Here is a 15,757-nt window from a genome sequence, read left to right on the forward strand (position 1 = left end):
CAGGCTAAAAGGTGATTTATCCAGTATTAGAAATAGATTCCAGGACTACTGCTCAGTAATATAGTGCTTGCAAAGCACATGCAAGGCAATAGATTCAATCCCTGAACCACAGGAAAAATTCTTACAATAATCCTAAATTCTAGGCCACCCTGAGCTACACTCTGAGCAAGACTATCTCAAACAAAGAAAGAAAGAAATCAAACTTGCAGATATTAAAGTAAGATAGAACTAACTCTGAGCAAGACTATCTCAGATAAACAAAGAAAGAAATCCAACTTGCAGATATTCAAGTAAGGTAGAACCACAGATTGCTTTTCAATAATTTTATTTAGATGTTGCCACGATAAAATATACTGACCATTACTATTACTAGGTCTCTGTGTGTGTTTGCACACGTGTGTGTGTGTGCCAGTATTTGAGCTTGAATTCAGGGCCTCACACTCTCACTTGACTTTATTATTAAAGGCTGGCACTCTAACATTTGAGCCATGTCTCTATTTCTGCCCCCTCCCCACCCCCCCCCCCCCCCCCGGCTAAATAGAGGTAAGATTTACATGGACTTTCCTGCCCATGTTTACTTTGGAACCATAATCTTCAGACCTCAGCCTCTTGAGTAGCTAGAATTATAAGCACAAGCAACCAGTGTTCAGCTAAACTTATTATTATTTATTATTATTATTATTATTATTGGGGTCGGTTGTGGGGCATGAACTCTGGGCTTAGGCGCCTTTCCTGAGCTCTTCTGTTCAAGGCTAGTGCTTTATCACTTGGAGCCACAGCCCCACTTCTATCTAGTTTTCTGATGGTTAACTGGAAAGTTAAGACTCTCAGGGACTTTCTTGCTTGGGCTGGCTTTGAACCTTGACCTTCAGATATTAGCCTCCTGATTAGCTAGGATTACAAGTGTGAGCCACCAGCAAAATGGCTAGGTTTAGCCCAGGCTGGTTTCGAACTCATGATCCTCCTGCCTCATCCTCCTTGTTGACTACTGGACATGTCCCACGACAGCTGGCACAATTATTTGTTTATATTATACATACTTGATGATAGTGTTATGTAAATAATAATGTAAGCTCTACGTGGCAACTTCCGTAACCCTAGAATACTTAGGAAGTAGAGAACAGAATTGCAGTTTGAGGTCAGCTCAGGTAAAAACTTCACAAGACCCTTTTCAACCATTGAAAAGCTAGGCATGATTGTATAAGCCTGTCATCCTAGCTACCTGGGAAGCATGAAATAGGGGGAATGAGGCCTAGACTGACCTAGAGTAAAACCCTATTCAAAAGATAACAAAAGCCAGGCACTGATGGCTTATGCCAGCAATCCTACTGGAGAGGCTGATAACTGAGGATAAAGGTTCAAAGCTGGTCCTGCCAGAAAGTTTAAGAAACTCTTATCTACAATTAATCACCAAAAAGCCTGAAGCAGAGCTATGGCTCAAGTAGTAGAGCACTGGCCCCAAGCCAAAAAAGCTCAGAGACAGTATGCCCATGCCCTGAGTTCAATCCCAAGAACCAGCACCAACAAAAACAAAACAAACCGATTGCAAAAGCCAGAGGGATGGGGGTAGAAAGGGTAGGTATGTCTACCTAGCAAGCACAAGGTCCCCTGTACTGCCAAAAAGTTAAAAGGCAAAAGACACTGTATGCACACAATAAAATTTAGAATACTGCAATCTAGACTAATCCAGAGATGAAAAGGACTGCAGGACAGTCAAGAGAGGTTTTCCCTAGCCTGAGTAACAAGATTTCAAGAATCTGTTCCCAGTCCTCTCTGGGGAAAATCCTGATCTTCCCAGCCAAGCTAAATCTCAGCCCAAAAGCAAAGGGCTAACAATAGCACCAATGGTGCCAGCCACAGAAAAACAGGCAACATTTGGCTATTAGATAGGATAGAAAAAGGTGTTCTACAAGGTCAGGGATGTAGCGCAGTGGTACAATGCTTACCTAGCATAGATCTTTTGCCATATAATTAGTAATCTAGAAGTAATATATGAAGTAAATATTCAATATTTTTCTTTCCTTACAGTATAATTGAAGAAAGGTGCCAAGTAAAATAAAATGAAAACAATCCCAACTTTACCAATGCAGTATTACCAGCGAGGGGAGGGAGAGGGAGGAGGAAATAAAGCCATCCCTTCAATTGCTTGGTACCTTTGGATTCAAATCAAAAAAGCTGTAATACTTGAATCGCAGCAGCAGGGCCTCATTTTCCTTTACGTCTTGCTCCATGAGCGATCTTGAGGAATCAAGCCACCTGAGCCAATTGGGAAGAGTAGCAAAGTACCACAGAATTAACAAAATGCTTTTACTTCCAGCTGGATAAAATCTTCAACTGTATCTATACTTTTTTTTAAAAAAAGAAAGACTTACCCTTGGTTAATTTTTGCTTTATCAAGAAGAGCTTGAGGCTTGAACATTTTAGCCAAGACTTCTGGTGATGTGATTGGTTGACTGACAGCAAGTATACCAGGATTGCCTTCTGAAAGAGCACTGTCACCAAACCAGGCAGAAGTTGGTGACAGGGGGCTTCCATCATGAGCATCGTAAGTGGGGGTCATTGTTCTACTATACAGTCCGGGGCTTGAATATATACTTCCTAAGAAGTAGCAAGATAAAAAGTGTAAGTATGAAACACAGAATATTAGTTTTCACTAACAACACATACTATAAAACACAAACTTCAATCTGGAAGGAAAGCTTAGCACATTATTTTATCTGTCTGCAAAGCATGTTTGACTAACTCCACTTGTACAGCATTAGATCATGTCAAAAAAAAGCAATAAAAATATAATTAAGGTGGTAGAAATTGTGAGGACAAGTCAATCCAGGGAGTAAGAAAATAAACAGTATAGCCAAAGCAGACAGACCAACACTTTCTGCATTTAACTGTGGCAGGCTCACCTTTCAGAGGACCAATGTAAAGAACATCAGTGCCTATAGGAAAGGAAAGAAAGGAATTCATAGGTAAAGGACAGGCAATATTAAGAGGACAGAAACAAAAGAATGAAAAGAAAATGGGAAAAAGGAAAAACAGACTGTTCCTTATGGTGCATTACAAACTGAAGTTTATACAGCTCAAGCACATCTGAGAGAAGAACCACAGACAGGAATGGGTGAGTCACGCCTATAGCTCTAACTACAGGCAAAGACTGGGAGGGTCATAATTTATAGGCTGTGGGGGTAAAAAGGCCACAAGACCCCCATCTCAACCTCTGAGCATACTGATATGTGCCTGTCATCTTACCTATACAGTACAAATAGGAGGACTGTGGTCCAGGCCAACCCAGAAAAAAATGTTCAAAAAAATAACTAAAGAAACAAAAGAGCTGAGGGCATGGATCCAGTGCCTACCTACCAAGTGCAAGGTCTTGAGTTCAAACTTAAGTACTATTAATGAGAGAGAGAGAGAGAGAGAGAGAGAGAGAGAGAGAGAGAGAGAGAGAGAGAGAGATCCTTAGAAATTCAAAATTAAGTCTAAAATAAAACAAATTTTTTGCTCAATCCAAAAGAATGAAGTTGTGCTATGGTCAAGTACACAGTGAAATGTCTACAACATTTATCATCATTTAAAACCCATTCTGTTGTAAGAGAGCTCAATATAAATAAATATATTCACATAATAACTTGTTATTTTTGAGTTAATTATCCTCCTGGTAAATTGCAAAACTAGTTTCAATAGATTTAGAAATAAAGTATTAACACAAGAGGGTGGACAGGATTTTGTTCCAGAAAGAGGCTAACAAAGATACATTTTACATCTTTCCTGAGGTCTTACTTTTTTTTATTTTTTAACAGTTCCTCAACATAATAGGATTAAGGCATACAGTAGAGCTCGCAAAACTCATCAATATGTTTCTTAAAAACAAAATTATGGAAAGGAAATTTACTTGACATTTTAAAAAATTCAGAGTAACATTGGGTAAAAACATCTCCCTAAATCCCAATTTTAGTTAAATTCTCTTTTTTTCTTTTGTGCCGTCCTCAGGCTTGAACTCAGGGCCTGGTTGCTGTCTCTGAGCTTCTTTTGCTCAAGTCTAGCACCCTACTACTTAAATCACAGTGCCATTTCCAGCTTTTTCTGTGTATGTGGTTCTGAGGAATCAAACCCAGAGCTTCATGCAAGGTAGGTGAGCTCTCTACCACTAAGCCACAGTTTCAGCCTATTACAAATTTTAAACCTTGTCTACAAGGAAGAACGAGAAGGCAAACTAAAAACCAAAGGATTTTCACAGAAAATAATTCAATCTTTATTAGTCACAGGGTGTCTGATTCCACGTTATTCAGATGTGTTCTTCTGGTATTAGTTCTGAAAGATCTAAACAAGAAAGGAAAGCTCTGAGCCCTCCTTCTCAACACTAAAAGCAGGACATTTATGGTGACTTTTAAATTTAAACTGTGAGATGCTCCCCACAGGGCTCGAATTTCTCTAGCTCAGCTTGGCAGAGGTAATTCTGCCACACAGAGTACAAAACATAACCTCCTAGCAGGAACTTGGTGATTACAAAGTTCATTAAATAAATCTTTCACTAAGGAATGTCAGGATATTGAAAACTTGTTCCTACATATGATGAACTGTAATTACCACTCAAAATGGTGTCAAGCTAGATACTAATCAGTTTTCTTTATCTAAAGTTTCTAATGGAGAATGCTTTCCTAAATCACATACTGAATAGAACCAGAGAGCCACCAAGTCCACCCAAGCCTCCTGCCACTCAAAGTTTCTGTGGCCTGTACTTTATACTCCCCCCCCCCCCACTTCATAGTTCCTATTGTTCTGTGGGCAGTAACTCATTTGGTGTTCCCAACAACTCTACTTTCATGTTACAGGTTAAAGAACCAGCTCAAGGCCAAGAGCTCTGCAGAGCCATCACATGAATCTGCTAGCCTTGCTGCCTTGCAGCTGATGGCACACATCCTGTATAAAATTCATTTGAGCCACTTCCAGCTAGTGAGCATCACTCATTCACAATCCCATTACTACATCACGAATGCAAGCAAAGCCCAGCTCTGCTGCACCCTGCCCAGCTTCCATGCCCATTACAACATAATTTGTTAATTTAGCAACATACTCAGGAAACAATGGCTCTATGGTGCACTAGTCAAAATGTATCACTTTAAATACCCTCCAATGTGATCTCGAAATGCCTTAGAGGTCTCTACCCAATGAACTGATTCAACTGATTTATTCATCACGTACTTTTTCTTTGCTGGGCTATTCTTTCTTTTCTTTTTCTTTTTTTTTTTTTTGGTCAGTCCTGGGGCTTGAACTCTGGGCCCGGGTGCTGTCCCTGAGCTCTTCAGCTTAAGGCTACTGTTCTACCCCTTGAGCCACAGTGCCACTTCTGGTTTTCTGGTGTTTAATTGGAGATAAGCATCTCACGGACTTCTGTGCCCAGGCTAGTTTTGAATAGCGATCCTCAGAGCTCAGCCTCCTGAGTAGCTAGGATTACAGGATTGAGCCATCAGTGCCTGGTGTGAACTTATACAATATCTGAGAGTATTGTCTTATTTGTATGTCTTAAAATACAATTAGAACCAGTGCCTGGCTTCAGGTTAATTCTTTTTTATTATCACTCTTTCTGCTTGAATCTTTCCAAAGTTCTAGCAACTGGAACTTAAATGCTCAATTAATAAACTTAATTCCTTAGCTCATAAAACAATACACTGCATTAGGATGAATAATTCTGTTTCGTGCCTAAATTTCTACATGTTCTTTCAGTATTTATGTAATACCCCCCCTTATGGAATTACTTTCCTTCCTCCCTCCTTCCCTTCTTCCCTTGTGTGTGTGGGGGGGGGTAGAGGGGGGAGAGGCAGGGGGCTGACCTGGGAACTTAACCTCAGGGTGCTGTCTATGAACTCAAGGCTTGCACTCTACCAGTTGAGCCACAGCTCTACTTCCAGCTTTTTGCTGGTTAATTGAAGATAAGGGTCTCATGAACTTTCCTGCTGTGCTGGCTTTGAGCTGTGATTCTCAGATTTCAGCCTTCTTGAGGAGCTAGGATCACAGGCATGAGCTGTTGGTGTCTGGTGAAACTGGTATTTTTTTTTTTTTTTGTCAGTTATAGGGCTTGAACTCTGGGCCTGGGCTCTGTCCCTAAGCTCTTCAGCTCACTTTTGGCTTCCAGTGGTTAATTGGAGATAAGAATCTCAAGGACTTTAAGTGCCTGGCTGGCTTTGAACCTCGATCCTCAGATTTTAGTGAGCCTCCTGAGTAGCTAGGATTATAGGCCTGAGCCATCGTGCCCGGTGTGAACTTATAAAATATCTGAGTATTGTCTTATTTCTATGTCTTAAAATATAATTAGAACCTGAGTGGTAATAGAAAAGTTACTTTCTTAAACCAGGCACTGAAGATTCACTCCTATAATCTTAGCTACTCAGAAGGCTGAGATTTGAGTATTGCAGTTCGAAACCAAAACCAGCCTGGTCAGTAAAGTCTGAGACTCTTATACCCAGTAAACTACCAAAAAGCCAAAAGTGAAGCTTTGGTTCCAGATGTAGAACACTAGCCTTGAGGACAATGCTCAGATTTAGTTCAAGCTCCAGGACTGGTGAGCGTGCACACAGTTACGTTCCTAACCTAACCGTGCCCCTGGTCTCCACATCCTAAGAATATGAGCAATAGCAATCTTTTTCAAAGAGTTACAGTGAGACGTTTCCATTGGTAAAACGCATATATAGAGATGTGCATCCCAAAGTAAGCACACTTACACCCCTGAGTTAGGTCCTGGTAATAAAATTTCAGTGTACTTGTTTAGGGAGTTCATGATTGCTATTCACAATGCATAAACACAATAGTAAATACAGAAAAGTCTCACGACTATGACCAAAGGATACCTAACCGAGGCCGGAGAAATGTTACCTGCAAAAGCTTCTCAAGGAGTAAACCTTAGACAGCATATGAAGACTAATGCATTGCACTTAAAAAAACAAAACAAAGAAAAGAATCTATGGTTCTATGGTGATAGAACATCGGCCTTACACTTTTGGGAGGCATAATAGGCCCCTATATCCAAAGCACAGAGATGGTTTTAAAATAAGTAAGGTTTTAAGTTGTACTAACTAAATACTGGTTTTTACCACCTCCATACTAAAAAATCTCCCATTTCTACAAACCAAAGAGCCAAGTCCAATTATAGAACTATCCTTTTTGACTCCTTGAGCAAGAGAAATCAGGCTTCCTCTCCACTGATTTATCTATTAACACATGATGGCAACTAAATGAGTGATGATGATTCCATGATTGGAGAATGATTCTAAGCAACACTGACTAACTTGATCATTATTCTGACCATCAATATCTATTTATCTTAAACCAAAAGGACACATTCTGCCCCTTTATTTGTCAGCCTTACCTGACCCAGGAGTGATAAGAGGCCCTTCTAGTTCAAGGGCCTCATCTTCAGACTGGTCATCAAGCTTTTTCTTTTTTTTCTTTGTTGGATCTCTTGGTTTCTTTAAAAGAGAAAGTTCTTCAGGGTGTCTGATATCTGTTAGAAAAACACAGATTAAATTAGAAGAAATAAACGTTTTATATTTAGTAAATCTGTTTAATCTATGTCAAGATAAGAGTTTGCCATTTCCTGCATGTATATCTACATCTGAATTCTGTCAGACACTGATGGCATATGAAGATTGATGTATGGTACTTTTCAGAAAGAATCTATAGTGAGAGAATATTTGCCTAGGCTGAACAAGGTCCTGGATTAAATCCCCAGTCATAAGCACTGTGTGTGTGTATGTCTTGAACTCATGGCCTTGGTACTGGCCCTAAACTTTTGTGTTCAAGACTGAACCACAGCACTATTTCTGGCCTTTTGGTAGTTAACTGGAGATCAAGTCTCTCACAGATTTTCCTGCCTAAGCTGGCTTTGAACTGTGCCACAAGCATTCTTAGTTCATTATTACTAGTAAATAGTAAAAGCTTTATTTATATATTTTTCTCGAAGGCTAGAAGTCACTATATTACATGATAGTCCTCATACACTTTTTCATATATTTTTATTGTAATTAATAGAAGGGTTACAGTTATATTCGCCAGATAGAAGGTACATTACTTCACACACACTGATACCCCATCTGTTTTTGTCCCCATTTCCCTCCCTCCCCCATCTTGTTTTCCCTCCTTCCCTTTCCTATTTCAAATAAACAAATGATTGTATATACAATATATCAGATAACAAGATAAGATAATGTAACAATATGACAATAACCAAGGGACAACAAAAGAGATGAGAAATAACATAGTACATTAAGAACAACAATCATACATTATATAGCTCTTGTTTCCATATCCTGGAGGTCCTTTCATTTAGCCTCATCTTATATGGCCTTATATATCTAGGTTTTGAGCTACTGTAATCCTCTGCTAGGAGAGGCCAAGGTTTGTACTAATTATTATAAAAGTCCTCATATATTTTATATGTCATAAGGTACACACAATACATCTAGTGAGTTTAATTTTCTTTACACATTTGATCATTATCTCAACTAATTAAGCTTTTCCATGGTGTATTGGATAGTACCAAGTTTTTCTGTTTTGTGTGTGTGTGTGTGTGTGTGTGCGCGCGCGCGCTCTTCCTTCCCCATTCTTTGCCCTCTGTATTGATTTTCATTTGAATCTGATAAAAGACTTTGAAATTGTTAAGTAAAATTGATGAAAGAAATTAAGAATGATGGGCGGGGAGTTTGGCCTAGTGGTAGAGTGCTTGCCTAGCATGCATGACGACCCAGGTTCAATGTTCAATTCCTCGGTACCACATACATAGAAAAAAGCCAGAAGTGGTGCTAAGGCTCAAGTGGTAGAGAAACCCATGGACAGTGCTCAGGCCCTGAGCTCAAGGCCTGGACTGGCAAAAATAAATAAATAAATGTGTTTTTAAAAAAAAAAAAAAAGAAATTAAGAATGATCCAAATAAATGGGAATTTCTTACATATTATACACCACATTCATGAACTGCAAGAACTCATTAAGAAGCTGATTCTTTCTACACAAGCTCAAAGAGAGTCAGCGGGCTCACAGTCAAGCTTCCTTCTGGGTTTTTCTGGGTAGAACTCAACAAGGAGATTAGATATTTATGTGGAAATAAAAACCATCATGGAGGGCCGGGAGTTTGGCCTAGTGGTTAAAGTGCTTGCCTAGCATACACGAAGACCCGGGTTCGATTCCTTGGTACCACATACATAGAAAAAAAGCTGGAAGTGGTGCTAAGGCTCAAGTAATAGAGCTTTAGCCTTGAGAAAGCCCAAGGACAGTGCTCAGGCCCTGAGCTCAAGCCCAGGATTGGCAAAAACAAAACAAAACAAAAAACCTCAAAAAACAAAACAAAACAAAACAAAACATCATGGAAAACTTAAAGTAGGGCCGGGAGTATGGCTTAGTGATAGTGCTTGCCTAGCATACACAAAGACCCGGGTTCGATTCCTCGATACCACATACATGGAAGCGGTGCTGTGGCTCAAGTGATAAAGCACCAGCTTTGAGGAAAGCCCAAAGACAGTGCTCAGGCCCTGAGTTCAGTCCTTAGGACTGTTAAAAAAAACAAAACATTAATATTTTTGAACAAAATTGGAGGACATATACTAATCAACTTAAAGACATTATACAAACTGTAACACTAGTGCCAGTGCATTATTGGCTAAATTAGAACATGAAGATAAATCAAATAATAAAACAAAGGGCCCCAAAATGGATAAGAACTGGTCAATAATTTTTCACAAATATGCAAAATCATTAAAGAAGAACTTTTTCAAACTATTTCTCAACAATGAGCAATACATATAGCTTTAAAAAAGAACAATTACATAGCTCAAAGTGTAAGAATGAATTCCAAATGATGCCAAACCGGATCCAATGGTGAAAGCAATAAAACTAAAATTTAAAAAAAAAATCAGATTTTTTAGATATACCCCAAAAAGAGAAAAAAAATTTCCTTGTGAAAAAGTTAACCAACTTGGAAAAGACAAAGAAAATAATGAACCAAATATTGGGCCAAAATATCTGCAAGTTTACATGGAGAATCCATATCATACAACCCAATTAGTAAGACCAATGGGCAAAAGATTCTCCAAGACACATCCTTAAAGACTGCACTCAACTCCCATCACAGTGGTCCATACTTAAAAGACTTGCAATACCCAATGTTAGGGGTCATGACACAAATGGAGGAAGAGGAACTGGACCTCTATGTAACCAGTGTGAATGTAAATTGAGACAATATGAGGAGAGGTCAGTGGTTTCTTATAAAAGTAAACATGTATCTATGACATGACCCAGTCTTTTCCAAGGAAAAAGAAAACTATATTCATGTTATGTTTATTCACCCATTAAACCTGGAAATAACACAAATAGATAAACAAAAAAAGTGACACTTGTAGTGTCAATGAAAGTTACCGCTTACAAGGAATGAAACTCATCTTTGAAACAATAAAACCCTCAACCTATTGACACATGCAATAAAACAAATCTAAATAACTCTTACTAATTGGAAGAAGCTAGTTGGGAAAGAGAAAAGAGACAATATATATAATTAATGAAATTTCAGAGAATGTTAACCAAGCTGTAGCACCAGAGAACTGGTCAATGGTTGTTGTTAGCTGAGATCCAAGGAATGATGGAAATTCTATTTTCTGATTGTGGTATCAGAAAAAAAGGTATAAACATTTACTGAAATTCAAATTGTACATTTTAAGTAGGTAGTTTACTGTATAGCATTTATATCACAGTTGAGTTAAATTTTTTTTTTTTTTTTTTTGCCAGTCCTGGGCTTGAGCTCAGGGCCTGAGCACTGTCCTTGGACTTTCTCAAGACTAGAGCTCTACCACTTGAGTCTCAGCACCACTTCTGGCTTCTGTCTATGTATGTGGTGCCGAGGATTTGAACCCGGGTCTTCGTGCATGCTAGGCAAGCACTCTACCCCTAGGCCAAACTCTCAGCCCCTTTTTTTTTTTTTGCCAGTCCTGGGCTTGAGCTCAGGGCCTGAGCACTGTCCTTGGACTTTCTCAAGGCTAGAGCTCTACCACTTGAGCCTCAGCACCATATCCAGCTTTTTTCTATGTATGTGGTACCAAGGAATCGAACCCAGGTCTTCATGCATGCTAGGCAAGCACTTTAACCACTAGGCCAAATTCCCAGCCTAGTTGAGTTAATTTTTGAAATGAAGATGAAGCAAAGGAAGGAAAGGCCCAAAAATACAGAAAAAAAAATTACAAACAGAAGAGCAGCAGAAAGTAAGGGGACCAGGTCTCTACTCTTGTCAGGATATAAAGAACAGACAAAACAGTACACATCACTTGTAATGCAGACTGAATTACTGAATCACGACTTCACCCATGAGAGTCTATTTAGCTTCTGTATATACAAGGTCTACTAAATGTAGCTCACTGTTAAGATTCAAGAAGCCTGAGAATAGGGTTGACCTACTGCTTTATGGCTGACAGGTGAAATTTAAGACACAGGTAGATAAATTCCCTGTTGTCAAATCCCAGCTCTGCTTATTCACTGGGTGACCAATACCAAGTAAGCTACTCAGCCTGAGCTGCTGCAAAAATTAAATACACAGCAACTTCTATCTAAGTAGAGGTACCCTGGGAGTCTCCCCTTTATCTATGGGAATATGTTCCAAGAACCTCAGTGGTTGCTTGCAATTGTAGACAGTACCAAACCCTAGACATATATTATTTTCCCTGTACCTACATATATGCCTAATATGGATTAATTTACAAATCAGACACAGTAAGAAATTAAGAGAACAATTGCATTCTATACCACTTGAGCCACAGCACCACTTCTGGCTTTTTCTATACATGTGGTACCGAGGACTCAAACAGTGGTCTTCATGCATGCTAGGCAAGCACTCTAACATTAGGCTAAATTCCTGGCTCATCATGCTTTTAAACCTAGCTACTCAAGGGACTGAGATCTAGGATCAAAGTTCAAAGTCCACCCTGGCAGGAATGTCTGTGAGACTCTTATCCCCAATTAACCAGCAAAAAGCTGAGAAGTGGAGCAGTGACTAAAGAGGTAAAGGCTAGGTTTAGGAATAAGCCTCCTGCCCCTACTACCCTTATTTGTAGTAACCTTTTTGTAGTAACTTGAGATGAAGTACATTCAGGCCTCTTGATGGCAAATCAGAATGGCCAGTGTAACTGCTCTTGCCCTTTGTGACGATTATGAAGTAAAAAAGGAGTTATTTAAATACATACTACAGTAGCTGATCTGATACCACCAATGCCAATGAGTGGCTGAGGTACATAACTGCATAAACACCCTGACAAAGCAATTCACCACACCAAAGGGGGCATTTTTAAAACTAATAAAGCAATAAAACTAAGATGACTTCAGGAATTTTCTATTTGTATCTCAGGACCTTGCCTGACGACATGAAACTAAAACATGTAACTAAAACCAAGGAAAATAAAAGCACAAAAGGTATCTATTGTTATGCTTTTCTCAAATACAAAGAAATAAATAATCACAGTAGAACCATGAAAGTAACAAAAAATTACGAGTCATATGAATGTTTTTAAATGGAATAACAATGTATATAAGCAATCATTTTAATACTTGTGTAACACTCTACTGTGCACATTTATCATAACTTATTCTTCTTATAATACTGTGTTCATTATAACAGTTTCCACAAACATCTATGTAAATTTTTCCTATAGTACATTTCTTTTAGAATTTATTACAGTGCTACTAATGCATCAAAGTTTATGAAATTTTAAGGCAAAAGTAGACCAAACCAGGAACTTGTATTTTTAAAAATCTTGTGCTTACTCAGAAACATTTTATCTTGTTTTAATAATCTTCATTTAATTCCCTCCTTCCCTTTCTCCCTTGTTTCTCTTGGGCTTGCTCCTTCAGTTGACACTCTACTTGACCCATGCTTCTAATCCTGCTCTTTGCTGCTCTTTTCCCTTGTTTCTCTTGGGCTTGCTCCTTCAGTTGACACTCTACTTGACCCATGCTTCTAATCCTGCTCTTTGCTGGTTAATTTGGAGATGGGAGGCTAGAGGATTTTCTTAAAGCAGTTGACTTTGAACCATAATCATCTGGATCACAGCCTCTTGAGTAGCTAGGATTACAACCATTAGTGCCTGGGCTTAATCTATCTATATTTATATTTTTTCATATATCTTTTATTGTAATTAGTAGAAGGGTTCCATTATATTCACCAGATAAAAGGTGCATTACTTCACAAACATTGATACCCTTTCTCTTATAACATTTTTAATCAAAATTTCAACTAGGAGTAATACATATCTATCTAGTTACGTGTTCTTAGTCATTTATATTTATTTCCTTCCTTTAATTGTCTATCAGGCTTTTTCTATTTGTATAAAATAATAAGGCAGCAACTACTATACACTATGCTCGATTTCTTTCTTTTTCTTCTTTTGTCTTGTTTTAGTTGTGGGGCTTGGGCACTGTCCCTAACCTCTTTTTGCTCAAGGTTATAGCACTCTACCTACCACTTTGCTGAGCCACAGCTCTATTTCCAACTTTCTGGAGGTTCTGCCTAGGCTGGCTTCAAACTGCAATCATCAGATTTCAGCCTTCTGAGTAGCTAGGATTACAGGTTTAAGCCACTGATGCCCTAACAACAGGTTAGACTGAAAGAAGCCCCAATAACTTCAATAAACTATGTAGTTTTATTTTTTTATTATTTTGATGTCACTGTATCCTCATGCTGGCATACATTAAACTTTTATTTTGATCCGTGGTTTATAGCCTACTTTTTGAGGGTTGTTTCCTTGGAACTTAAAATCAGAATTAACAGGAAAACTATTCTGAACATGTGTGAGTAGAGAGCTATTCCTTAGCTATTAATAGTTTGAGAGTAAGTCATCTTAAGTATGAAACAGCAGTCATTTGATCCATAAATCCCTAGACTTTCATAAAAGCTTTCCACACACATTAGATCCTCCTCCTCCTCCTCCTCCTCTTCTTTGCAGGACTGGGATCAAACCTAGGGCTATCCAAGTATTCCATCACTAACTGGATTACATCTCCAGTCTTTGGTGCTCAAGGACAGATCTCACCATTAAGTAACCCTGGCTACATTTGCAGTCCTCCTGCTTCTACTTGTGTGTGCCACACCAACCTTTTTTTTTTCTCTCTCCTTTTCTTTCTTTTGCTTTTTGTTGGTTGTGGGACTTGACCTCAGGGTCTGGGAACTGTATCCCTAAGCTTTTTTTGCTCAAGGCTAGCACTGTACCTCTTTGAGCCACAGTACCATTTCTGGTATTCTGGTGGTTAATATTCTGGTGGTTAATTGTACTATAAAGCGTCTTACAGACTTTTCTTACCGAGGCTGTGCTCAAACCACGATTCTCAGATCTCAACCTCCTGAGTAGCTAAGATTACATGTGTGAACCACTGGTGCCTGGAAAACTATTTCTTTTCTTTTCTTTTTTTTTTTTTTTTTTTGCCAGTCCTGGGCTTGAGCTCAGGGCCTGAGCACTGTCCTTGGACTTTCTCAAGGCTAGAGCTCTACCACTTGAGCCTCAACACCACTTCCAGCTTTTTTCTATGTATGTGGTACCGAGGAATCGAACCCGGGTCTTCATGCATGCTAGGCAAACACTTTAACCACTAGGCCAAACTCCCGGCCCGTGGAAAGCTATTTCTTTTAAGCCAACTTTATCTAGGGGGAAAGGAGAAAGCAGATAGTCGGCTTTCTCATTCTCTCTGCTTCCTGGCCTCCATGACATGCAACGGTTCTGCCAAGCTCTCCCCACCACGATGGACTAAAAGTCAAAGTAAATCTTTCTTCCTTTTAAACCATTTCTCTCAGGTACTTATCATAGCAAAAATGTCTGACCAAAAAACCTAATGATTTACGAATGGCATTTTTATTCTTACCATAAATCTCCCTTGCTTCAAAATACCACCCTCGCCATACTGGGAGAAGAGTTAGCATTAGAAAATTCCAGTAAGTCATCGCTCTTTCATTCATTCTTTCTTTCTGACTAAGTAAGTCATGTACTAATACATCCTTAAAAAAAAGTCTGAAGGCACAAAATGAACCAGGCCTGGGTGATGTGAGGTGCTTCCTTTACACGGCCCACAGTCTGTGTCCAATGGCAGAGGTGAAAGCAAGTAAATGTTGCTGGCATGTTGCCCAGGGCTTGAGAATTACTTCACTATGTGATTCATATGTTGAGACTTTTGTTCCTAAGTCATTTCTTTCTTTTTTTTAAAAAAGATGATTTTTACATCATATTTTAAATGATCAGTTTAACAAACAAGTGTTCAAGGAGGGAATCTCTATTTACAATCACTGGGACTTAGTATTTAGAACTTAATCAAAATTAGGCTAAGGGTTTGTATGTCATAGAAACATATTAATTTATGAAATAAAACATTATGTCTATAGAGTCAAAGGTTTTTATGTCTATATAGTTATGTTTGTATTTCCATTACCATGTCCATAGCTTTGGGTATGCAGTTATTGAGTCCTCACTCTTGTACTCTTTGGATTTAATAGCCACATATTCAGGACACCATGCGCCTTTTGTTCCTTGATGTCGCACTCAACATGACTCGCTCTAGACTCATCCACTTCCCTACGAATGCCATTATTTTATTTTGTCTGTTGGCTATGTAGAATTCCATTGTGTATATATACCACATTTTCTGTATCCATTCATCTGCAGTAGGACATCTGGATTGTTTCCATTGCCTGGCTATTGTGAATAGTACAGAGATGAACATAGCTGAGCAGGTGTCCTTACAATATCCTGGG

At 38.8% G+C, this 15,757-nt stretch overlaps 1 protein-coding gene across 2 annotated transcripts in view; it reads right to left on the bottom strand.

The window, feature by feature from the left end:
* The window catches only part of Fermt2 (FERM domain containing kindlin 2), a 60,354-nt gene that overhangs the window by 19,294 nt on the left and 25,303 nt on the right, over nucleotides 1-15,757 (bottom strand). For both annotated transcript variants that reach the window (XM_090345101.1, XM_090345100.1), the window contains 3 exons: nucleotides 7,361-7,495; nucleotides 2,373-2,598; nucleotides 2,154-2,256 (listed from right to left, as the gene is read on the bottom strand). In XM_090345101.1, the coding sequence (XP_090201227.1) occupies nucleotides 2,154-2,256; nucleotides 2,373-2,598; nucleotides 7,361-7,495 (464 nt within the window). The remainder of the gene's footprint in view (nucleotides 1-2,153; nucleotides 2,257-2,372; nucleotides 2,599-7,360; nucleotides 7,496-15,757) is intronic.

The sequence above is a fragment of the Megascapheus bottae genome, chromosome 14 (genome assembly GCF_031878675.1).
Source record: "Megascapheus bottae isolate mThoBot1 chromosome 14, mThoBot2.hap1, whole genome shotgun sequence".
In the NCBI taxonomy this organism is placed as follows: Eukaryota; Metazoa; Chordata; class Mammalia; order Rodentia; family Geomyidae; genus Megascapheus; species Megascapheus bottae.